General features: G+C 36.0%; 1 protein-coding gene and 1 non-coding gene across 8 annotated transcripts in view; both read right to left on the bottom strand.

Moving 5' to 3' along the window:
- SYNRG (synergin gamma) overlaps positions 1–26,982 on the bottom strand; it is a 91,576-nt gene that overhangs the window by 50,699 nt on the left and 13,895 nt on the right. For 4 of the 7 annotated variants that reach the window (XM_074223480.1, XM_074223481.1, XM_074223482.1 and 1 more), the window contains exons 4-10: positions 14,866–14,996; positions 14,002–14,107; positions 12,952–13,063; positions 7,633–7,935; positions 6,884–7,117; positions 5,820–5,897; positions 1,384–1,580 (exon numbers count right to left, since the gene is read on the bottom strand). In XM_074223480.1, coding sequence (XP_074079581.1) covers positions 1,384–1,580; positions 5,820–5,897; positions 6,884–7,117; positions 7,633–7,935; positions 12,952–13,063; positions 14,002–14,107; positions 14,866–14,996 — 1,161 coding nt within the window. The remainder of the gene's footprint in view (positions 1–1,383; positions 1,581–5,819; positions 5,898–6,883; positions 7,118–7,632; positions 7,936–12,951; positions 13,064–14,001; positions 14,108–14,865; positions 14,997–26,982) is intronic. The other 3 variants (XM_074223483.1, XM_074223485.1, XM_074223486.1) reach the window with 3 other exon arrangements.
- On the bottom strand, positions 20,712–20,817 carry LOC141515701 (U6 spliceosomal RNA). The gene has a single exon (XR_012476458.1). It is a non-coding gene; the product is annotated as a U6 spliceosomal RNA (small nuclear RNA).

Below are 26,982 nucleotides of genomic sequence, written 5' to 3'. Positions count from 1 at the left end.
GTGATGACCATCCTTGATGGACTTGCTCATTCCATTAGTGTAACAATCATGCACAATACTTTATTTTTCTTCCTTAAGGATATGATTTTTCTCTCATCACATTAGATTAATGTATACCATGGAAACAATGTAAAGACTAACAGATTACCTTCTGTTGGGGAAGGGAAGAAAGATTAGAAGAAAAATTGTAAAAAAATTCAAAATAATAAAACAAACAACCAGAACTGAACAGAACATTTGATCTCCAAGTGCAGGACTCAGGGGAACCATAAGAGGGGGTGGATGAGAAGGACTAACTATGATACTGAAATATTTGTATTCCTGCATGGGAAGAAGATACTGATAACTCATATGAGCTTTCTCATTTATAAGAGCAGTTAGGTGGAGTATATATCAAGGCACAGGAAGGAGCTGATTACAGTGGTATAATATAGTAAAAAGATGGTGTCAATGGGTGATAAAGTAATGGGAGGAAGAGAAAGGAAAAGAAGAAGGGGCTAAGATATTTCACATAAGAGTCATGAAAAAGCTTTTACAATGGAGTGGAACGGGAGAAGGTGAGGGGGAATGAGTGAGCCTTCATTCTCATCAGAAATGGCTCAGAGAGGAAATAACATATATACTTAATAAGGTACGGAAATCTTACCCTAGAGAAAAATGAGAGGAAAGGGATGGGATAAGGGAGAACAGGCAGAGAGAAGGGGGGAAGTATGTGATAGAAGAGGGAGAGGATACTCAGATATAACAAACTTCTGAACAGGGACAGGATGAAAGGAGAGAGAGAATGGAATAGATGAGAGTGGGGAGGAATAGAGTGGAGGGAACTGCAAGTAGTGATAGCAAGGGTGGGAAAGGGAAAAATATTGAAAAAAAAATGAAGCAACTTCTCTGGGGAGAAGCTATGATGGGGAAGGCAACCTATTCCAGAGACAGAGCCACTGGAATCTGAACATAGACTTAAGTACACTTTTTTCCCCCTCTCTCTCACTATTCTTGAGGTTTCTCATCTTTTTTGGGGGGAGGCTGGTTTATGATTACTCTCACAACAAGATTATTGTAATAATATAAACACAAAAATTAAAAAAAATAATTATTAATGATGCTCTTCCTAGTTAGACCATTTCACCTATATGTCAAAACATTTAAAAAAATCATTTTATTATAAGTATTAGCAGACATGCATATTATATAAGCTATACAATATGGAAGTATTTGTATTCAGATATAATGAAAACTAAAGTGCACAAGTAATAGAATATTATATTAGGAAATGTACATATATAAACATACATAATATAATACAAAATACACAGTTATAATATACAAAAAAAATCTCTCCTACCTACATTAATTTTATATTTAATTTAGGAAAAATACGTATACCTGAGTTAGAGCTATCATAGCTAGAACAGTATAAAGTTCTTCTTTAGTAAGTTTTCCAGGGGTAGTACGATTGGCTAAGGCCCAAATTTGCCCAAGAGTTTCCCTGGGAAGCCCAGATGACATCAGGATGGGATAAAGTTTAGCAGTATCTATTCCAGTTGGAGTCATAGTGGTTTCTAAAATCTTCTTATATGCATCTAGTAAAGAAAAGAATGTACTGCATAATTACAAGAGAAACATTACAGACTAGGAATTTTGAGGTTTGTTTTGCTATCTAGCAGAGGTTATTCAATTACCTACCACCTGTGGTCTTACAGGTAAGCTTACTGCTGCCTGAGAGGTAGGAATAGTTTTTATATTATTAAATAAAGTTTAATTCTATTAAAAAATATGGAAACCATTCTTAGCTCACAGAAAGGCAATAAAGAAATAGGACTGGACTTGGCCCTAAGGTGTATCAGTTGATATGCTGGGACAGCTAGCTGGCTCAGTGGCTAGTGTTGGGTGCTAGAGTGAAGAAGTTTGAGTTCAAATCTGACCTCAGGCACCAGATGTGTGACACTGGGCAAAATACTTAACTTTCATTTACTTTAATGCACTGGAGAAGGAAACGGCAAACCACTCCAATATCTTTCCCAAGAAAACTCCACTGGTCACAAAAAGTAGGATACAACTGAACATCTACTATGTAGTTGTAAAACATTTCTATTAAGGTGATACTACAAATGTTATAATTTAAAATTTATGCTGAGAATCTCTCTTGCCTTGCTAAGCTTAAAATGGATAAACTCATAGTACTCTAAATTCTGTTTCTGGCATGGGTGTAGAAATGATATTCTTCTGTGTGGCATAGAATAAAGGATAATTTAGCATTTTAAAAATATATTACTGAAGCCTCCCATGCCATGCCATTAGACTTACTTTTGAGAACATGGTGTAAGCTAAACATGGACAGTCTCTTCCCAAAACAAATCCATCTAAGGGAGTCCTCCCCAGGATTTCATTAACTGGATAGGAAACAATTGTAACATATAACAGCTATGAAAATTTACTGAATTTAGTAAATGTTACAAGGGGGTAACAAAGTACATAAAATTAAACAATAATACAGATTTCCACAAAAGTTCAAATTAGCTATTTTATGCTTTATTCTGGACATTGAAAGATTAGACATTCTTAAAATATAATTTATTAACATTTTAAGAAATATATGTATATTGCATGTATGTAAACAAATATGTGTGTGTGTGTGTGTGTGTGTGTGTATGACTTAACTTTAGTTCTCTAAACTAAAATGAATTTAAGAGTAATACCTTTTATAATGGGATTGAGTACAAGAAAGCATTTAGAAATAAAAGTATACTACATATAGTAAAAACAAAACCTCCAAAAAACTTAAAAAAAAAAAAGAAAAAATCCTAATGGCATAAGACATCTATGTTATAGGCATTCCATGCTGGGGATGCCTTAATATATTTACATAATTAAAACCTGTTGCAAATTTTTTGGAGAAAAAGTTTCAATTTTTAGCATATATTTCAATTCAACAGAGTACCATTTGAATTATTTTTGTTACTCAACACTGCTAGAGGATCAGATACACTTTTGAAAATTCTTATCTTTTAAGTTTACTCATCTGAAAATGTAAAAGGTAATTTAGAATATTTTTTATTCACTTGTGCTTTTTCATGAACTCCTTAGGAAGTGTTCAGGAAAAAATAAATCATGTGACACAATTTATAAAACTCTTGGATATGAAGAAAAAATTTAAAAAAATTGACTAGTAGGGGTGGCTAGGTGGCACAGTGGATAAAGCACTGGCTCTGGAGTCAGGAATACTTGGGTTCAAATCCGGGCTCAGACACTTAATAATTACCTAGCTGTGTGGCCTTGGGCAAGCCACTTAACCCCATTTGCCTTGCAAAAACCTAAAAAAAAAATTGACTAGTGATGTGAACAGGACTGAATTTGTAATGAGTGACTGAATGAAAATAGCACAAAGTGCAAAAGCAGTATACTAAGATCTGGGGATAAAAATGTAAAGGTGAGACAGCACCTAGCCTGAAAGAGCTCACATTCTAACTGTCATCAAGGAGGTACATAATGGTGGAATAGGTGGAATAGCCCATGATTCTTAATAGCAAAGCAGATGGTAATGAATCTTCTTTAATGACATTTCCATAAATGAAACCATATTACTTTCTGATGGCATCAGTACTAAATAAGGTCTTTGGTGCTGAGGATTTTATTTTCTTAGACTTTAGCAGCTGTGGAGGAGTTACCAGATTCCACCTAGAAGAGCTGCCTAGTTTTCAGGATGCTGACATTGCCAGGCCTTTTAGGCTCACCTGCTTGGTGGGAGTAGTGAGATGAATAGATGATATCATAGGTGGTAGAAGGTGGATTCCTTTCCCCACAATGATTTTTTTTCTTGATGATGGCTGTGAGGAATAGGCTGGGAGCAGGGGTTGGTGGTCTAGGGAACACTGCTTTTCCCAGGATTCTTGGCCATAGTGGTCTCATTGTCTCTTTCAAGGGTATTAAGTGGAGGTGGTGATCAAGGTGGTCTGACCTGATTCATATATTCCACCTTCTATTTCTCTCTCCACAATTCTTACTGCTTTGACTAGATTGGCTTGATCAACTTTTTTAATAGCAACTAACTGGTGGCTGATGAGGACAGAGGGTCCATTCTCCCCTCAATGAAAGTTGAAAGTAAGTCTTCTAAGTTTTTTGGGGGGCAGTGGGGGGAAGATTACTATTCCTAGAACCTGAATGGTGCCCTTATACATATAATTTTTGTATTTTCTCTAGCACCAAGTACAGTATATTGCAGAGTAGTAGTTATTTAATGTTAATACATGCATCTAAATCAATTGAGACTGGGTAAAAATTTAGATCTAGGAAAACCTGGATGGTATGGCAATGTTTTTGTTTTTGTATCTCTATCAACTCGGCCAGTACCTTGGGTGTATAGGAGACTCCTAAAAAATAGCTGATGAGTTAAGACATACTTTATGACCCTTTCTGGTAAAGATAAGTCAAGGAAGGTCTGGAAGACTATGCTAAGATTAATTTTTGAAGACAGATTGAGGAAAAAAGACTCTGGGACAGCACAATTAGCTTTGTTAATTTAACTGTTCTGTTAATTATATATTATAGAAAATTATCTGGCAACTCAAATAGGGTTTCATGACAAACAAAATTTATATATAAAATTCTCTTATAGGAAAAATAGAACCACGAGAGCTGTTTTGATGAAGAAAAACCATACAGAAAATATATTCACATAAGCAAATAAAGAAAAACTAAGGTAAATGGATAAATGAAGACTGTACTTTTTTCATATGGAATGAAATAGTATTAGAGCTTGAACAGGTTAAAATCAGATTTAAAAGATGCTTCAACATCTGTTTATTCATAATATGAAAAGTCGAATTAGAGACAGTTTGATCAGTCATAACAGACCTTTTATTATGCTCTTTTGGAAGACCACAACAAAATATCGCTTGATAATACTGTCAGGAAAAGAATTCTAATCTAGATGGCATTTATGATGGACAAAACTAGAGTACTCTAAGGCATGCTTTTTTGAGGCTATCTGGTTAATTGCAATCTTTGAGCACTTAAGCTAAAACCAAAGTTAAGGAGAATAAAACATTTCTTATAAAATAAATTGGTAAATGCAACTTATAGAATAAAGCAGAATATAAAAATACCACATTAATTATAAATTATAAAAATAACAATGAAATAAGAAAATGAACAGAAGGGATATAGAAGCAAGCAAGACATCTTTGCATTTCCTAAATGAGCATTAGAAAAACTTCAAATTATAAATATTCTGAAGTTTATTTTTTTAAAGCCAGAAGGGAACTTCCAATTAGAGAACCTGGCAGCAAACCAGCAGAAGTTCTGCAACTAGAGTTGCCCAGGAGCATTGATGAGTTGAGTGACAAGCCCAGGGTCACACAGCCTGTGTGCAAGAAGCAGTATTTGAACTCAGGGAGTTCTTCTTGACTCTGTGGGTGGCATTCTATCTATTGCCTTTATAAATAAAAAGTAAAAAACAATTTAATTTACAACAATTTGAATGTTGCTGTTGTTCTGTAATTTTTGTGCTGTCAATAGGAAAAATGCAATGTCTGTGCTCTTTTAATATATAAACAAAACTTTACTATATATTTAGGTTGCATTAAATTTTAATAGATGCTGGGGAAAAAAAATTTTGAAAGTACTTTATTAATTTTTTTTTTTACAAGGCAAATGGGGTTAAGTGGCTTGCCCAAAGCCACACAGCTAGGTAATTATTAAGTGTCTGAGACTGGATTTGAACCCAGGTACTCCTGACTCCAGGGCTGGTGCCTTATCCACTGTGCCACCTAGCCACCCTGAAAGTATTTTATAAAAGTGACTTTGGATTTTTTTTTTTTTACCTGGGACTAAGCTCTCATTGTAAATCCAAGAAGGTATCATAGGCTGGATTGGATCTTGTGAAGGGAATACACCCACACCTGGAAGATATAGAAATAATACCTAAAACAGAGTAATTAAAAAAAAAAAAGAGGGAGAAGAGAAATTCCTCTCAAACAGAATAAAAACAAACATACCACAATGGACATAGATATTAAAAAAAATGTCACCAATATACCAAGAATATAATCAAGAGAATTTTCCAAGCAACCTCAAATATCTCAAGAAATATGACTAAAAAGAAAATCTAAAATGAACTAGAGCAGTACTTTGAACTATTAAGATTTGCATCATCCTTCATATATTATAAACCTGAAAAAAAAGTTAGCCAAGAATGACCTTTGTAAAACCAATGGCATAAAATTTTGCTTGCAACATTTTCTAATGCTAGAAGATGATTTTTTAACCCTGAATTTGCCACTGATGCAAAATGACATGTTTTCAGTTCAAACAAATCACTTTTATTCCAACAGTATGACTTTGATGTCTACTGTAAATCTGGGAATCCTGCAAAATATTCTCCAAAGGACTGCTTCATGAGTTATTGATGTTCTGCTTCAGAAATTTAGCTCTTTGACCTGAATTTAGAAAATCTGAATCTTCTATTCAGTAATACTCAAAATGTTAAAAACAAAAATCAACATAAAAAACATAAGATTCTCATTGGTGACTTTTATAGGCTTCATATTTTTAATCTCCTACCCTCCCCAGAGAAATAAAGACTGAGGAGAAAAAACAAACAAACAGGATATGACTTTTGGAAGACTAGAGAAAAGTATTTTAAGATAGGAATGATTTTGATTATGGAAACTGGTTATCAATTTTTTGAACAAGTTGAAAGAATTCAGAGCAAAATCTTAAAACTGCTGATTAGAAAAAAGAATAAATAATATTAATATACTTTAAACAAGATTTTAATATGCAAAATCAAGCAGCATTCACTTCAGGATTAATGCTTAAGGTGTTAGCTTTCAAGCAACGTTTGGTTAAAGTGCATTAATTTTTTGACAGTGTTTCATGAGCTCACCACTCTCTTCAACTGACAGGTTTTGATCTGAAGTCTTTTCTGCCTCTGCAATGATGGCACCATTTACACGTCCACCTACAGCAACCCCGTTATTGGCTGTTAAACTGGGATGGCTCTTATTGGCAGCTGAGCCTGAGGTTTTGTGCCCAGCTTCGGAAGTATTTATTTTAATTTGCACCTGTCCAGGTGTACTTAAATCACAAGATATTAGGAACTTCTCCTCCAGGGAAGGGCCTAAACAAACAGCATGAAGCGTTATTTATATTTGTAACTTTATTTTTATTCAAACCCATTTCCATCCCCACAATTCCTAAAAAAAATCATTTCTTTTATTTAAGAAATGTCAAACACTCACAGCACAACCAGGTCATTAGATCTCTAATGGTTTTCCTCTAATAGCCTCCCACTGTCCAATATCTTAGGGAGCAATGGGGGGGGGGGAGACACACGTGGAGAAAGGATGCTTTGGCTTTTATCAAATAAAGGGTAAGCAATATTTTCATTGAAGACCAATGAAGTGAAAAATAGTTCCTGAAATCAGAAACGGATACTATAAAAGTCCTTTAAATCACAACTTTCCTAGTACCCTGGGTCACTAAGTTGGATATCTATTTTGAAAGATGGCAGAATTTCTTAAATATTTACCTACAAACCCAGTGTACGCTGATTTGTCTATATTACTTTAAACATGGATTTTATATCATCTATATAAAATAAAGGAATCTTTGAGAAAGCTATCTATGAATTACCTGTTTTCTGTGTACTGTGTGAGGCTGAAGCAGTAGAAAAATAAGGAACCTGCCCAGGGGCACCATGTAGGGCAGAAGATACTGGAATCTGTGCTGGAGGGAGAGGCTGGACCACAGCCTTCTCTGAAAGTAACTGGCCAACTGGGGTGGTGGAATGGAAAGACTGAAAAGGCTGGGAAGAGGATGAAGAGCCAAATATGGGAATTTCAACAGGCCCTTGCATAAAGTCACTGAATTCTTCTTCATCAAGAAAGGCAGAGGATTGGGAGACAGTTACAGTAGAATGGGATGGTGTGGGACAATCTGTAAAATGGAAAATGGTAATGAAACATACAGAAATGGAAATCAATGAAGAAAAAGAAATAAGGATGGGGCATATAGTTCCAAAAGAGAAATACTGAAACATGAATAGTGGGAAGTGAAAAAAGAAATAATCCGGGTAACAATAGTCAAATGAAATTACATGAGTTCACAAAAAAATATCCAAAGGTATACTTATATAATTAAATTGTGTTATTTTTTTAAATAAAAAGGGGTAACTATTATTTTACATCTGTGTCAAAGAAATACAAAAGCAAAATTAAAAATATTTCTCCTTTTCAGAAAGAACTAGTGAAGTGTATTTTTTCTGAGTGAAATCAAGTTGTCCTGGTCAGTAGCACTTGAGACAAGGAGAGACTATTTCTGGATGAAACCAAAAAATCTACTTACCTGGTCATTATTCTTGCAGAGATACAGTGCAAACAAGAGACTACAATCTAAGTACATTTAGGATAATCACAAATTGTCCTCTGATGATTTGGTTTTGTCATGCTACTTAGGAATACAAAATCAATAAACTTACAAGCATCCAATTTGTGGCCAATCATGCCTAGTCTATTTCCTAACCCCCCCTTCTTTTGGGTAAGACCTGTGATTTCAATAAATTCCCCCTACTAATACAGACCAGGTACTATTAGGTCTTCAACTTATGGTCATTGAGGGTTGCTTGGGGGTATTCAAAGATTGACCGATTTATTCATGGTCTTCCAGTCAGTATATATAAGATAAAGGACTTGAACCTATGTCTCCATGTCGTCTTTACCTCAAGGCTGATCCTCAATCAACTACTTCACATTGCCTTTCAAGCTGTCACAATCATTACAAAATGCTGCTTGCTTTTGATAAAATATTTAAGAATCTAAAAATCAAAAAGAGTAGATAGTTTCTAAAATAAATTTTTCAACAATAAATTCAGCAGAGTTAAAGATGGAGCACTAAGCTTAAAAGATTACCTGCGCTACAAAGAGAAACTTAGTAACTACCTATAGGGGATAGAGATCGCAAATTAGCTCTTTAATATCTCTCATTTTATATTGTTTAAATGTGAGTTTATTTTAAATTGTAAACACATTCTACAGGGACTACATTTGAATCAATATTCACTGTTATTTTTAAGGAAACATTTTAACCTATACTTTGAATTATTTGAATTTTCATACAAAGAGGATAGTTAAAACTTTTTTTTTTAAAAGTGGCTCATTACAACTAGTATTTCTGATAAAGGACTCATTTCTAAAATATACAGAGAAGTCAAAATTTTAAAAAACAAGCCATTCCCCAATTGACAAATGGTCAAGGGATATACAAAGGCAATTTACAGATGAGGAAATCAAAGCCATTCATAGTCATATTAAAAATTGCTCTAAATCACTACTTATTAGAGAAATACAAATTAAAGCATCTCTGAGGTACCACTTCACACCTCTCAGACTGGCCAATATGACCAGAAAGGACAGAGATCAATGTTGGAAGGGTTTGTGGGAAATCTGGGACACTAATACATTGTTGGTGGAGCTGTGAACTCATCCAACCTTTCTGGACAGCAATTTGGAATTATGCCCAAAGGGCAACAAAAATGAGCATACCCTTTGACCCAGCAATACCACTACTGGGTCTATACCCTGAAGAGATCATAACAAAGGGTAAAAATATCACTTGCACAAAAATATTCATAGCAGTCCTGTTTGTGGTGGCAAAGAATTAGAAATTGAGTGAATATCCATCAATTGGGGAATGGCTGAACAAATTGTAGTATATGTATGTTAAGGAACACTATTGTTCTATTAGAAAATAGGAGGGATGGGAATTCAGGGAAGCCTGAAAGGACTTGCATAAACTGATGCTGAGCAAGATGAGCAGAACCAGAACAACATTGTATAATACCCTAACAGCAATATGGGGGCGATGATCAACCTTAATGGACTTGCTCATTCCATCAGTGCAACAATCAGATGCAATTTTGGGGTACCTGCAATGGAGAATACCATCTGTATCCAGAGAAAGAATTGTGGAGTTTGAATAAAGACCAAAGACTTTAATTTAAAAAAATTATCTTATTATGTAATTTTTCTATCTCTTATACTTTTTTCCCCCCTTAAGAATATGATTTCTCTCTTAGATCAATTTATACCATGGAAACAATGTAAAGACTAACAGACTGCCTTCTGTGGGGGGTGGGGTTAGGGAAGTAGGATTAGGGGAGAAATTGTAAAATTTAGAATAAATAAATTAATTAAATAAAAAAGGGAGGTTCATTGTCTGATGCCTTTAGTCAAATAATAATCATATTCTGCTAAAAATTTTTGCTTCTGAAAACAGAGACACCAGTTGCTTTTTTCTTCTCCTTTACCATTAATAGGAGATAATTTCTGTTAAAGCATTAAAAATCTATGGAAGTACAATCATCAAACAAATGTTCTATTTAAAACAAAAAAGACAGTATCACATTGTACTTCATTCTACTGTCTCAAGAGGAAGAACTTACTATTGTAATTTTTATTTTTAGCCTCCAAATGGAAAAAGCCTAAAAATTTCTCCTTCAGAAAACTACAATGCCCACAATTATCAGATAGCTCCTGGTGTAAAGTTGTTTAAGAATTAGAACAGGAACATCCAATACAGACAAATTCCTTGTCCCTGGTTCTTGGATTAGTACAATGTTTGGCACACAGTGCTTAATACAAGCTTAAAAAATTTTTTTTTATTTATTTAAAGCAATGGGGTTAAGTGGCTTGCCCAAGGTCACACAGCTAGGTAATTATTAAGTGTCTGAGGCTGGATTTGAATTCAAGTCCTCCTGACTCCAGGGTCGGTGCTCTATCCACTGTGCCACCCTAGCTGTCCCTTAACACATGATTGATGTCTGACTGGCCCAATGGGAAAGGAATGAGAATTTATGGAACATTTACTATACAGCCCTGACTATGTGATAATCACTCTTACAACTATTCTCACTTGATCATGCTTGGCCTACCTCTTTGCTGGTTCTTTAAGCTCAGACTCAGAGTGGCCTGTAATTTAGAAAGGGGCTCTCTTTCTGTCTCTCTTATGTTATTGGATAATAAAGCTCATAATTTATATAAGGATATGCTCTGATAGTAGTTTCTATAGAAATATATATAGTTCACTCTAAGAGGAGACATCATCTACTACAAATTCTTAATTCTATCATCCTTTAATAAAGCTCAACTACTTGATCAAAGCCATTTAAACTTTCAAAAACTTTGAATGTCTATTTTCAATGGGAGGTGATTTGATTAAAGAACTGTATTATTGTAAGAGGAAGAAGAATAGTTCTAAACACTTTTTAATTGCCAGACTCAAAGTAGAAAGCAGGATTCTGAATATTAAAAACAGGTGAAGGGACATCTGGGTGGCACGGTGGATAGAACACCACCCTGGAGTCAGAAAGACACGAGTTCAAATCCAACCTCAGACAAGTAATAATTATCTAGCTGTGTGACCCTCAGCAAGTCACTTAACTCCATTATCTTGCAAAAACCAAACCCCCCCCCCCAAAAAAAACCAAAACCCAAAACCCAAATAAAACTCCAAAATCCCCATATCAGGTGAAGATTAAGAAGAAAACGTCTAAATGAAATCATCAAGTACCATAAAAACCATAAGCGATAATTAGCAAGCAGAGTACCTTGCTCTTCAATCAGCAAATCTATACACTGTCCCAAGGTAAAAGAAATATGTTTTAAACAATGTTTAAACTGACACTGACTATCACTCTCTACTCCATTTTCTAGGTATCTTGTTGAAATACTGCAAATTGGGGCAGCTAGGTGGCATAGTGGATAAAGCACCGGCCTTGGAGTCAGGAGTACCTGGGTTCAAATCCGGTCTGAGACACTTGATAATTACCTAGCTGTGTGGCCTTGGGCAAGCCACTTAACTCCATTTGCCTTGCAAAAACCTAAAAAAGAAAATACTGCAAATTTCTTTCAAGTCCTAATTACTTCCTGTATTCATTTACCATATTACCTCCTGTATTACTGGTACACAGATTTCATTCAATGACAATATTTTCTTCCGGATCTTTACTTGTTTTAGAAGGTTTAGAATTCTGCTGTCCACTTTGGGTCTGACAGCTAACAGGTGTTTCAACCTTTAATCTCTTATCAAATAATAAAAACAATCCAGTAATCAGTGAAAGATTTTTTTTTCCAAGTCTTATCCTAGGCCTGGTATCTTTGTATTTTGGGATTAAGATTCTTCATTAATTTTCTACAAATACAGCTGAAACTTTGTAACCCTATAGTTATTACAAGGGGACATATAGTTGGATGCCCAAATGACAAAAAAAATGCTTACCTTATCATGACATATCACTCTTGAATGAGCTGAATCAAATGTCAAAATATTAAGCAATTAAAATTACAGGATGATTGTTACCCAAAGATGAGAATTATTTTCATTCCAACATGACAAAGGAAATATTCTGCCTTTACAGGTCGGGTGTTTGGGTTTTTTTTAGATCATTTGAATAACTAAGGACTATCCATAAAATTTCAATTTCTTTAAGGAATTTTACTTATGCTACAATTCAGTGCATTTTAAGAACAAGTCCAAGCATATTCATATAATGAACTCTGAGGTAGCTCATAAAAAAAAAATCAGCATTTTAAAAAACAATGAAAATGAAATGACAAACTCCTTCATTTCACTCAGATGAGTTAATGATCTACTATAATAGCTGAGTTAATATACTCATTTACATACCAAAGACTTAAAATTAAAGTTGTCATACTGGTATTTAAGCAGAAGATTAAAAGCCTTTCTTCAAACAGAGTGCCAGACCAGAGTTTTTACCTCATGCAAATCTCAATGCATTTAATTCTAGATTTAGCTGGGAAAAAAGGGCTCAGTCCTCAGTTCTACCACTTAATAGTCAATTAACTGACCCAAAGTACTACAGATTGCACAATAAGAAAAATGCAAAATTCAGCAGTTACTTTTTTTTATTTCTGTGCTTCTTAAAAATAAAACTACCTGGTTTCTTGGGGTGTGATGCTGGAGTGGGGTGCATCTTAGCATCTCTGGAAAATCCATCTAAGTTTCCTTTTATGGCTTCCAAAGCATCATCTCTGCTCTTTTCTCCTGTCTTAAGAGATGACAAATACATATGGGTTTTCAATCATACAATTGTCTGCCTTCTTTACCTCTTTGTCTTACCCTATTAACATTCCCCTCATTTTTCTTTTGATTTCTCTCTCCCTCTCTTTTGACTAGATATTTTTTTGGGGGGGGGAGTTTTTGTGAGGCAATGGGGTTAAGTCACTTTCCCAAGGTCACACAGCTATCAAGTGTCTGAGGCTGAACTTGAACTCAGGTCCTCCTGACTCCAGGGCCAGTGCTCTATCCATTGTGCCACCTAGCTGCCCTTACTATAGTTATTTTAGAAATGACTTACTAGACATCATTATACTGGACATCTAATCTCAGGGGAAAAAAAGGGTTTAGAATGTTTTCTATGAGGAGGAAAAAATCCAGCAAATTAACAGTTACTGTAGTAACTTCAAATGCCTATAAAAAAAAGCAGCAAGTACTAAGGAAAAGACAACTTACACTGATCTTTCCCCACCATTGAGCACAGTTCTGTCATAGAAGTGAATCTATAGATTTTTTAAGAAAATGGGGAAAAACCACAAGAGAGATTAAGGGGCAAAACAAAACCCAGGGCAGGGGTTCTTAACCATTCTTAACCTATTGCCTCTGTGGCAGTAGGATCATGAAGTCTATGGACCCCTTTCTCAGGATGTTTTTAAATGCATAAAATATAAAAGATACAAAGGAAACAATCCCATTATTGAAACAATTATCAAAATATTTTCTTTTCTTTTTTTTTTTGCTATTAAACATATCTTTTATTGTCCACAAACAATAAAACAAATTATTTTCTAAAAACAAAACCAAGTTCATGGACTCCAGATTAAGAATTTCTGCCTCAGATTCAGGATTTGGTACCCCTTCATATAACAAATAAGCCTATGTTGAATTAGGAGAGGTTTGCTTGGATAGAGAAGATTCCAAGTGATATACCTTGGGTTTCACGCTACTTAAAAGTCTGAGTTTTTGTTTCTGTTCTTCAAATTGACGTCGTTTTCTTTCTTCTTCTAAGAGTTTTTGCTGCTGTTCAAATCGTTTTCTAAAGGAAATAGAATATCAATGAACAATCATATCAACTATGCCATATGTACAAACAGATAAGATCACTTAGAACAAACTGAGTAATATACCTCTACTACCAACTTGTAATGTCTATTTTCGTCGTCATATTTCCATCTCCCTTTTAAATAAAAAAATTTAAACTTATTTCCCCCCATCTTTCTTCTCCTTATTAAAAAAAGGAAAAACAAAATACTCATATAACAAATAAGCCTAGTTTAGTTCCCATATTGAACATGTCCAAAACTGTATCTCAATCTGCATTATTAGTCCATCACAGCACAGTTCATTACACATCTATACCATAATTTATTCAGTCATTTTCCATCTGATGGGTATCCTCTCAATAACCAGTTCTTGGCCACCATGACAAGAGTTGCTATAAATGTTTTTGTACATTATTAATCCGTTTTTCTTTTTAATGGATCTCCTTGTGATGGTAGGTCTAGTAGTATTATTGCTAGGTCAAAAGGAATGTGTAGAAGTTTAATAACTTTCCATACAATGGTTGGACTAATCCATAGTTTTGTCAACACTGATCTACCTGTCTACCCCTTGTTTCCTATACCTCTGCTCTTCCAACATTTGCCATTTTCCTTTTTTACTAATCTTGCCAATAAGATGCATATGATAAGGAACCTCAGTTCTTTTATTTTGCATTTTTTAAATTATCAATGATTTGGAGCATTTTTTTCTTAAGGTTATAGATGGTTTACATTACGTTTCTTGTTCACTTACTGTTGCTCTTCTGCAAACTGCTTTTGCATGTCAGGGGTATATTGAGGACCTGGGGGACGAATTCCTAAAAAGGGAGCTTGTCCCATGTAAGGCATTCCTGCTGTTGTCATTGGACCCATTGTTATCCCTCCCTAGAAGAAAAAGAATCTGCATTAATAAACAAATACTTATTGGGGTTATGAAAAGAGTATATCATCAAAAAAGTTGGAGGACCATGGGCTTAGATGACTAAAATGACTGTAATTGTTCTCTGTAACAGTCTCTCCCTTCTCTAGTATATTGTTCAGACAGTTATCAAACTGATATTCCTAAAGCAAGATGTCTAGTCATATTACTCCTTGTTCAAAACAAATCTATCATTTTTAGAATAAAATACAACTTCTCTTTGGCATTTAGGCCCTTCAAAATCTGGCTCAGACTATCTTTTCAGGGCAATTGCCCACTTTTTCCTAATAGATTTTATGCTCCTGTCCAAGTAACTTACTAGCTGCTCCCAGTAAACCACATTACATCTCCTTGTTTCCATGCCCTTAAACACGAAATATCTAATGCCTATAATGTTCTCCTTCCTTAGTTCTGCCCTCTTGGAAACCACACTCTCTTTAATGTTCAATTGCCTCTGTGTATTTCACCCCTTTGGGCTAGATAATAGTATAATTAGATCAGAACTAGTTGAAAAGCAAACTTGGAGAATAGTCACTAATAGTTCAATATCAGATGGGCAGGTTGCCAAGGGATTTGTGCTTGGCCTCTTGTTGGTTTAACATTTTGTTAATGACTTGGAAAAAGAGGCAGAGGATACACTTATGAATTATGCAGATGAACCCAACTGGTAGGCACACTTACCATCATGGATGAAAGTCAGAATACAAAAAGATCTTGAAAGGTTAAACTATTAGATGGAATCACTTAGGATGAAATTCAATAGGGATAAATACCAAGACTTATACTTAAGTATAAGAGGAGGGAAGGCATGGAAAAAAAAAAACCCTTTCAAAACTAGGTTTTATTTTTAAAAAAGTGTGTACTTGGGTCATGGTGAACTGAGGAAGGATACTGAAAAACTAGCTAGAGTATAGCAACCAGGATGGTGAAGGACCTTGAGTTTTGGTTAACATGAGAACTGTTTGACTTTGAGATACTGTCTTGGGAAGTGCAGAAGAAACAGGATACTCAGTTGTCAGATATATCACAGTGGAGATTCTTTTTTGGTATAGACTAGACTAGATGGCAAGTGAAGACTCTTCTAAGGTTAAAATTTTGTTGTTCTTCAGTGTTCCCTACCTATTCCATGATTTATTCATACCTTCCTTTGTGCTGTTCTTCCTCTACCTTTCTGAGATGGAATTGAGAACTAGAAAGATCTGACACAAACTGACTGACAACATACTTTTTTTTAACAAGTCACTTATTGGGGTGGCGAGGTGGCACAGTGGATAGAGCACTGGCCCTGGAGTCAGGAGGACCTGGGTTCAAATCCAGCCTCAAACACTTAATAATCACCTAGCTGTGTGGCCTTGGGCAAGTCACTTAGCCCCATTGTCTTGCAAAAAAACCCAACAACTTAAAAACAAAAAAAAGTCACTTAGCCTGTCAGTTCTCCAAGCAACTTCAGCTTGTAGAAAGTTCTTCCCCTAGAAGTTCCCTACACTAATGATTATAAAGGCCCAACCTTATCCCCTATCTAAATGTAATCATGTAATCTAATTTAATGTAAACACTTTCTGTCTTATAATAAAATCATGAAAATGAATGTGTTCTCTGAGATAGAACAGGGTAGTCCCTGACAATGTTTGCCTAATATATATATATATATATATATATATATATATATATATATATATATATATATATATATTCTTTACCTATATGAAAAATAATTCATTTGAATGCCTACTCTAATCCAATTAGCATCAATCAATCTGATATGATTCCAAAAGGGATAGTGAATATAAGCTCTGTATATTAGGTCCCTGAGCTGTGAGCTGTAGATTGCTTCACTTGTGTAATCATAGGAAATAGGCTGGAAGCCCTCCACCCTTGTTTTTCCCTTATCTTGGTAACCAAGACCACAGTGTGGAGGTGACTCAATTACATAGAAAGACCTACAATTTATTTTTGTACCTCTGGACCATTTTCTCTTGTCCAACATAAATAAGAAACCATCTTATGACCATTTAGTCAGGAGAAATGTCTTATCCTTTCTCCTGTTCGTGACCCTGCTTGACAAACCATCTTTGCTCATTTTAGCTTATGCATCACATGTCAACCAATGGGATTCTATATTTTGTAAAGTTGTTCTAGAACATTCAGGTAATAGAGGGTATATCAAACTCTAGAAACACAAGGTCCTGGAAGAAGGGAACATCTCAGATTTGTGAGGAAGATCTGAAGTTCACTTCACTAGAAGAGACCATGAACTCTTTAATAAAGTGCCCATTGCTTTGAGCTCTGCCTTAAGCCTCTTTTTATTTATTTATTTATTTATTTCTTCATTTGTTTATTCATTCATTCATTCATTCACTTATTTATTGCAAGGCAATGGGGTTAAGTGGTTTGCCCACAGCTAAGTAATTATTAAGTGTCTGAGGCTGGATTTGAACTCAGATACTCCTGATTCCAGGGCTGGTGCTCTATCCACTGTGCCACCTAGCTGCCCCCTTAAGTCTCTTTTATTGTAGACAATTTTAATCCCCACACATAATAAGAGACCTAGTAATAGCTCTAATTTTGCCAGTGAATATGTTAACTTGGCTAAGTCAAGTCACCTCAATGAGTTTGAGTGTCCTTTTCTTAAAATAAGCTGGACTAGACCATTATTAGAAAAATTATCAACAAGCTTTTATCTTAGCTTCCCCAAATTCTAACATGCTAGGAGTCTATGGACTACTTTGCTTTCTCATTGTGGGGCAGAGATGCCCCTTGCTTCTCAAAGGTTATGTCAGGAGAATTTAAAACCAGGTAAGTCTAACATCCAGATAGAAGGGTTTCAAATATAATCTGAGCAACAAGGAATGTATTTTTCAACCCCTGACCAACATAAATGGATTAGTATATTACATGGTTAGCTTCAAGGTGATTAATTTTTTTGGTGTCAGGACTCATAAGTAATTAAAGTGATTTAAGGTGATTCATAAGATACTTCAGAAGTATAATCTTAGTTGCCAAGAGAAGTGCCATACTGAAAAAATTACAAATCAAAGAAATATTAAAGTTAATATACATAATGAATAGCCACATGGTCCTACTTTCAGCCTAAACCCTTCAATTATTACTCATGGAAGCAACTCTTTGCAAGTTAAACTGTCACCATCAACTTGGCTGTCATCTTCAAACTATAATAGACATAGTCTAGGACACAAAACTTAAGCCTCTTGAAAACTGTACTGCTTTCTCATTCCCATCCCTAACCACCAGATCTGTTTCTAACTCGGACCCTATAGCCAGAGGACAAAAGGGTCAAGCTTTCTCCTCACAACCAAAAACTGCTCACCAATTACCACCAAAAGGCAGGTTAGGCAGACATAAAAGACTTGGGAATGGCAGCACTAACCCCCCCAAGCCATTAATTCTGCTACTAGCCTAGTCTTCACTGTGTTTGTGTGCACGCACGTGTGTGTGCACGTGCACACCAGGCAAGCTCCTATGGAGAAGGGACCAACTATTCCCACCAGCTGCTATTCACAGAACAGGTTACCATTCCTGCTTAAGCAATAAAGCATCCTTAAAGCCTTAGAAGATAGCAAGGTCCAGGCAAATCAAACCATTATGACCATCTTGTCTACCAACATTATCCTTTAGCCTACTAACTATAGTCATCATCCTGGGAAGCAACTTTTTTTGGCAAGGCAATGGGGTTAAGTGACTTGTCCAAGTTCACACAGCATACTATTATGTGCCTGAGGGTGCATTTGAAATCAGATCCTCCTGACTCCAGAGCTGGTGCTCTATCCACCAAGCCACCTAGCTGCCCTGGGAAGTAACTCTTGTAGAAATGTAGCCTGGCAACTGTTCCTGAAGGTGCTATTGCCATGGCTACTAAAGACCCAGAAAAGCAAAGGTCAAAGCCACTGGTACTGCTGAATGGTTCAACATCAGAAACTGAGTTGACTTTAACAGTGGAAATGACATTAAACAGGTATTAACATTTGAATTGCTGTTATACCCTAAGGACCACGGGACTTGCAGCTGAAACCTTCCCTATATGTTCTCTGCCTCATTAAAATGTGCGTTCTTTAGGATTAGGAACTATCTTACTTTTCTAATTGTACCCTCAGAGCTTTGTTTGGGGCTTTACATAGAGTTATTTAGTAAATGCTTCATTCATTCCCTTAAACCTAGCAGTACATTTATAGTTTGGGTTTAGTATCTATTTATTCTCCTGAATTCTAGTCATGGTTTCTAGGAGATTTATTAAGTCTCCTTAATTTATTAAGTCTTGTGAAATAGATGCGTCTTAACTTCAACATTTTGTGGACTTAAAGAACTAGCCCCCATCATCTATGTAACTCTGTATTTCAAAAAGATTGGGAAAACTAATGAAATGGATGCAAGAGTTTGAGGAAAAATTTTTTATTTTCAATGTTGCCAGAGGGAAAAATCCCTGAAAATAAAAACAACCAAATCCAAAGGGATTATCTTCTTGCTTCCAGGACAGGGAGATGGTAAGACTGGGGAGGTAGGAAGTTGTGAGATAATGTTATTCAGTGAAGGTGAGAAACCCTTGTCTGAAACAAAAAGTGATGGATAAATTGGGGAATAAGGAATCAGGCTAGATAGGGAAACACACTGGAGATTTACACCAACAGGAGATTCTTACCACAGAGTTCCTCACCCCTGGACTGCAACTCTAAGACTATAATTTTTTTTTTAGGTTTTTGCAAGGCAATGGGGTTAAGTGGCTTGCCCAAGGCCACACAGCTAGGTAATTATTAAATGTTTAAGGCCAGATTTGAACTCAGGTCCTCCTGACTCCAGGGCCAGTACTCTATCTACTGCACTACCTAATTGCCCCCTCCCAATTCTTTAATATAATAAAATATACATAGAAGGTTTTATTTTTACTACTTCATAATTCTTACCTTTGTATAGAAATAATGAAAATGGTGGAGTAATATTAGGAAATTCAGCAAGCTTTTTTTTGAATGAGATATATTTTGTAGTTATATCACCTTCATTAATTAAGTCTTTCCATTTTCCCCCAGCCTTTGGGGAAATTTTCACTAGCAACTTTGAAAAGTAGAAGTCAGCAGAAGAGGGATGAATGAAATTCTAAAGCCAAACTTTCACTTAGCAAGAAACAGAAAAATTGTCCAAAGAAGTGAATATGACTACACAGAGTTCACTGACAGATTTTTTTTAAAAAAGACACATACAGAAGATAAGTTGAGGCAGATAACTATATAACTAATAAGTGTCAGGAACATTAACTCAGAATTAACTTTTCAGTATATTGGGAACTAATGTTGACAACAAAAAGGGATAGAAATTTTACATGGAATAATAGAATAATATCAGAAACATTTGAGTTCACTTTGCTTCTGCTATCTCTTGCTGGAATAGAAATCTAGGAGGGACAGAATGAAAATGCTTAATAGTGACACCAAAGGTTAAGTAAGAAAGTATTCAGCTGCTCTCAACAAATTCAAGTCATTTGGCCTAAGGAAAAGAAAGATGGCTAATGGATTACAGAATACATGAAGGGGGGAAAAAGTGTTAGAAGACTGGAAAAGTAAGAAGGGGCCAGGTTATAAAATTCTTTAAAAACCAGATTCTTTTTATTTGATTCTGAAGTATATAAGAAGATACTGGAGTTTCCTGAAGTTTAGGGGGATGAGATGTAGTGAAAGCTATAATTTAGCTTCATGAATTTGCGTGTCATCTTTGCGCAGGGGCCATGCTAATTTTCTATGTATCTTCCAATTTTAGTACTTGTGCTGCTGAAGCGAGCATGAGAACTATAATTTAGCAAGATCATTTTGATAGCTGATAGAGGTCAGACTGCTTTCCACACTTAAGGAAGGTATGAAGCAATGAGGACCTGCCCTATAATGGTGGCAGCATTAGAGCAGAGAAGGAATGTTGTACAAGCTGATATGAAAGACTGGATATGGACAGGTTAGAGTAAGGTGTTAAGAATGACACTGGGGGACGGCTAGGTGGCGCAGTGGATAAAGCACTGGCCCTGGAGTCAGGAGTACCTGGGTTCAAATCTGACCTCAGACACTTAATAATTACCTAGCTGTGTGGCCTTCAGCAAGCCACTTAACCCCGTTTGCCTTGCAAAAACATAAAAAAAAAAAAAAGTATGACACTGGGATTGCCACCCTAGGTGACTGGAAAGTTGCTGCCCTCAAGGATTTTGGGGGAAAGATAAGTTTGATTTTGGGTATACTGAACTTAAGATGTCTATAGGACACTCAGTTTGAGATGTCTAAAAGATACTTGGAGATATGAGGTGAGAAGTTAGGGATGGATCTATAACAAGTAACATAAGAGCTGATAATATCACCAAGCAAAATAACAAAAGACCCTCAGGACAGATCCTTGGGGGACACTCACAGGTAACAGGTGCCATCTGGATAAAGATACAGCAGAGGATATTGAGACAGGTAATAAAAAGCCTAGGATAGAACTTTGGGGGACTCCCATGGAGGAGTAATCTGGATAAGGAGCAAAGGACACTGAGAGGGAGTGGGTCAAACAGGTAGGAGAACCAGAAAAGTAATGTCATGAAAACTACAGAGAGGTCTAAAGAGGATGAAGATTGACTTGAAAATGACTAGACTACAGTGGCTAGGGGGTACAGCGGATAGAGCACTGGCCCTGGAGTCAGGAGTACCTGAGTTCAAATCCAACATCCAACTTCAGACACTTAACCTAGCTGTGTGGCCTTGGGTAAGCCACTTAACCCCATCTGCCTTGCAAAAATCTTAAAAAGAGAGAGAGAGAGAGAGAGAGAGAGAGAGAGAGAGAGAGAATGACTAGACTCAACAAGTAGTCATTAATAGAATAATAACTTGAAGGGAGGACTCGAGTAGAGTACCCCAAAGATTTGTCCTTGGTCCCATACTGAAGTTTTATAACTTTAGCGAGTTATTAAATCTATAACCATTCAAAGTTACTTAAAGGAGAGGTAATTAATAGAAATGATCAACATTTTAATTCAAATTCAAGGCCTTCCTCCCTCTGGCACCAATTTATTGCTTTAAAAATTTTACAAACCATATTGATTCAACTTTTTTGCTATACAACATGAAAATTTCAAATGTCTACATAACCTTTCCTACAAAGTACATTTACTTTTCAGTAAATATTTTTTCAGTTATTAAATGAGAGGAATAATGCCCAGTGACATTATACCAATTCCAACCTACCTTTACAACTTTCACATTTCCCTGCTTATACTTTTTGTTCTAGTCAAGCTGAATTCTCATTGTCTCCTGTTTTCCACATCAATTCAACAAATATTGTTTTTTCTGTGCATGCTAGGCACTAGAGAGGATACAAAATTTAGGTAAGCCATAGTTTCTGATCTCAGTAAGCTTACAGTCTATTAGGGAGATGGCACATACTCAAATAACAATATTGAAAAATAATATGAAAGGTAGACACAAAGTACTTCTGTCATTTCCCTTCCTGCATGATTTCTTACCTTAAAGTTAGCCAATTTAATCATCTTTTCCCCTTTAATCCCTTGCCCTTCTACTGAGCTACATAACAAGGATGAGGCTACAGGGATTTTTTTCCCTCGGAGTGTTAACATCCTAGGGGAAGACATGTTTCTTCTATGGTCCTCAAAATCCCATTCATGTAGTATTTTATAATATTTTATTATTATACTCATTGGTAGTATGGGTTATATTGTAGTAATAAGTAACTATTAAATGCTATATGCAGCCCTTGACAAGTTTTTGTTGAGTGATGTGGCCCAGAAGAACTAAAAAGTTGGAATATCCATGGTCTAGAGACTATCTGTGAGACTGCATCTCACAAGGCCTCTGCTGGTTTTCAGTTTTTGCTCCCTCACCTGGTCTCAGCTCAGCATCCTAAGGTTCCAATTTTCATAATGCCAGGGTTGTCTTAACTCCCCCACATACAACCTCTTTATAACTTCCCTCTATGGGGGGGGCAGGGGAGAAAGATTCCTTTCTGCATTCTAGTGCAAACTGCAAGGTATTTATTTGGTTGGACTATTCTCTCATCTGGTGCTGTCACTACAACCAAAATCATCTTCTGTGTTGTTACCACTGTCATCCTCTCATCCATACTCCTGATTTTTGGCCCTAATGAAAGAATCACCAGTTAAGAGTTCTATAGTTCAGTTGTGCCTAGCCTTTTAATCTTCAACTCTGGGTCATTTCTCCAATGATCTTTACCATGCCTTCCCAATAACTTCCAGAGGAAGTTATTAAATCACATTGATTGGTTTCAAGGATTCACATGACCTATGATATAATCACAACTGGGTCCTCACAGCTGCATAGTAGCCCTTTTATTCCTTTCTTATTATTTTTCTATTAAATTTCCACATATGCTGCTGTAAACCTTTCCCTATCTTCTCATGTTTCTCTTTTTCCATTTACCTAGATTACATGATCTTTGTTTACTTGTTTACTACTTTAATAAAAAGACTGAGACCATCTGACCTCAGGTCCCAAATCCCAAATCTTCATGGGTAGAAATCCCTCCATTCCTATGAGGTTCAATTTAGTTGCTCTATTCCCTGGAGGTCTCCCCTGAAATTCATAGCAGAAAGTCTCTCTCTTTTTTTTCATATTTCTCATGTTTAGTCTGAACTTCTTCCACTTAAGGACAATCTGCCCTGCAGCATAGCTGTTTCTAAAAATGTCTTATCATCCCCATTAGATTGTAAACTCTTGAGGGCATGACCCATATCTTATCTGCTCTTTATCTCAGTTGTTGGCACAGGGACAAATACTTAACTTAAAAAGTTACTGAGGAGCAGCTAGGTGGCACAGTGGATAGAGCACCAGCCCTGGAGTAAGGAGGACCTGAGTTCAAATTTGGTCTCAGATATTTATTACCTAGCTGTGTAACCATATCCCCACTGCCTTGCAAAAAAACAAAAAAAAAAGTGACTGAATTGTTCACTTTCCCCCATTTACTCAAAGTGTTGCAATTTTTTCTTTAAAAATTACCAAAAGCAAATTTTCTAATCCTCCTCTCCTCTCTCCCCAAATGCAGCATCCTTAAAAGCAGAACATTAGGGCTAGATTTTTCAGAATTTTCAGAAACAAGGAAGAGGATCTTGTGAAAGTAATAATTAATTTCTCAAGAAAGCATTAATTCTTTACATTTTGCCATTCAATATAACCACTGTAGAGGAAAGGTTGCTAGAAATGTCAATAAAAATTAATTAGAATTATTAAACAATGCCAGTTGCTATACTGAAATATTTAGCAAGATTTTCTTGGTTTGAGGATGAAAATTTTAAACACCCCCCCCCCCCCCCCCGCCTTGTAATCTGCTGGCTTAATCTGGTATTCCAGCAAGTCTGAAGTCTGGAAAATTGTTCCTAGGATTCCACAGCTGGCACAACACAAGTGGAGAGTTCTAACTAGAAGCAATCTGTTTTCTAAATCAAGAATGTGTAGCTGCCAATATTGCTAAGCTTAGCCTGTGGCTTATTTAACAACAATTTGGCTCTCCAACTAAATGCAGGCAGTTAAATAAATTAACAGTGCTAAATGAATTGAGCTTTTAAAAAAAATATTGACAACTACTTAAGAGGGTACATAAAATTAAAAAGAAATCCCCCAAACCATAAAAGTAGAAAAATAATATGAAGCATATGGTAAATAATCAAGAAATGGAGATAATATGGCTCCCCACAGAGCAAAGGGAAATATTATTTCCATTTTTTTAAGATTCTTCAAAGAACCTTTAAAGATTTTCTCCAAGAAGTATGTATGCTACTTATTTTCCCTCCATTTAAAATCTAAGGGCAAAAATTAAGGCTGCCAATGACCTCTGAATTGCCAAATCTAATAGTTATTTTCCAGTCTTCATCCTTCTTGAATTCTTAGAAGCCTCTGTCACTGCTGATTATCCCCTCCTGGATACTCATCCTTCTCTTCCCTTCAAATCTACTAAACTACCTAAAAAAACAAAACAAAACAAAACAAAAAACAATAGAGGCGGCTAGGTGGCGTAGCGGACAAAGCACCAGCCTTGGAGTCAGGAGTACCTGGGTTCAAATCCAGCCTCAGACACTTAATAATTACCTAGCTGTGTGGCCTTGGGCAAGCCACTTAACACCATCTGCCTTGCAAAAACCTAAAAAAAAAAACACCACACACAAAAAACCCCAAAAAACCAAATCTACTAAACTCCTGGAATATATGATTTGTATTACAGAAGATGGTGGAAAACTGGAGCAAAAAAGAATTTAATAACCTTGATGCAGGAACTCATAAGATAGGTAGAAAGAGATGGGATAAACCTTGAGTTTGACAAAGTTTTATCTCTTAGGTCATTATAAGTAGTATTAAACTGGTAAAAAAATTACTAAATTAAAAAACACTCTGCTCTTCCTTACAGAATTCTAAAGTTTAGCTTAGAGATCCATTTATCCTCTGATTTGTTTATGAGTTTTACAAGTCAATCTGTAAGCATTTATCATGCACTTATAATGAGTCAGACACTGTAATGAGGCAATGAAAATACAAATATAATAAATGAAATAACCCTTTCTTGCAAATGCATGCTAATGGGGAAGACAATTAGTATATCTATCTATCTATCTATCTATCTATCTATCTATCTATCTATCTATCTACCTATCGAGGAGAGATGGCATTAAGTAGTTGGGAAGATTTGGAAAAAGTTTCAAGAATAAAGTGATGCTCCCTGGTTGAAAGAAGAGAGGGAGGGGCGGCTAGGTGGCATAGTGGATAAAGCACCAGCCCTGGAGTCAGGAGTACCTGGGTTCAAATCCGGTCTCAGACACTTAATAATTACCTAGCTGTGTGGCCTTGGGCAAGCCACTTAACCCCATTTGCCTTGCAAAAAACATTAAAAAAAAAAAAGAAAGAAGAGAGGGATTATCTGAGGTGGGAGTAAGGAAGGAGCACATTCTAGGCAGGGAGATGGACAAGCACGGAGATGGGAGATAAACAGTGTCATGTCTGAAGAAGAGAAAGAAGGTCAATTTGGTTGGATAACATAGAACAGGAAGATACTGTGTAATGTTCAAGGAGACTAAAAAAGTTGCAATCAGATTTTGAAAGACTTTAAAAGTTAAACAGAAGGATGTTTATTTTATATTAGAGACAAGAGGGAGCCAGTATAGTTGTTGATTTGGGGAATAAGATGATCAGAGCTGTGTTTTAGGAAAAATCACTTTGCCAGTAATGTGTAGGATGGACTGAAGTAGAGAGAACTTGAGGTAGAAGAAAAATCGGGCAATTGTAATAATTCAGATAAAAGGTGATGAGGGAGGAAGTAAAAGTGGTAGCAGTGTGAATGCTGAAGAGTTATTAGACTCAGAGATGACAGAAATAGAGCTGGTAAGATGATAACTGATTGAATATGTGGTGTAAGAGAAAGTAAGGTTATTCAGTTGTCTCAGTTGTGATGTGACTCTTTGGTGACCCCAATCTTGGGGTTTTCCTGACAATGATACAAAAGTTGCTTGTCATTTCCTTCTTCAGCTCATTTTACAGATGAAGAAAGTGAGGTAAACTTGTGACTTGCCCAGAGTCACACAGTGTCTGAAGTCAAATTTGAACTCAGGAAGATGAATCTTCCTGACTCTGAGTCTGGAAACTCTACTCACTGTGCCACATTCATATCCATAGCTTCTTGAAAAAGTGAGGAACTGAAGCTAATGATGGAATTACAAACCTGAGAGACAAAGAATTCTGGTGCCTTTGACAGAAATGAAGTTTGGAAGAAGGAAGGGTTTGGGGGGGGTGAGGGTTGGGATATAGAGAATGAATTCAGTTTTAGACACATGTAGTTGAGATGTCTCTAGGATAGTATTTGAAATGTACAAGAGGCAGTTATTTGATTTTGTGGCACTGAAGCTCAGGGGCAAGACTGAGGCTGGATACAGAGACTGTTTGAACCATCTGTATAAGGATTTTATTTAGA

Source organism: Macrotis lagotis, chromosome 2 (assembly GCF_037893015.1).
Source record: "Macrotis lagotis isolate mMagLag1 chromosome 2, bilby.v1.9.chrom.fasta, whole genome shotgun sequence".
NCBI classification, from domain to species: Eukaryota; Metazoa; Chordata; class Mammalia; order Peramelemorphia; family Peramelidae; genus Macrotis; species Macrotis lagotis.
This window is presented reverse-complemented; position numbering and strand designations above follow the sequence as displayed.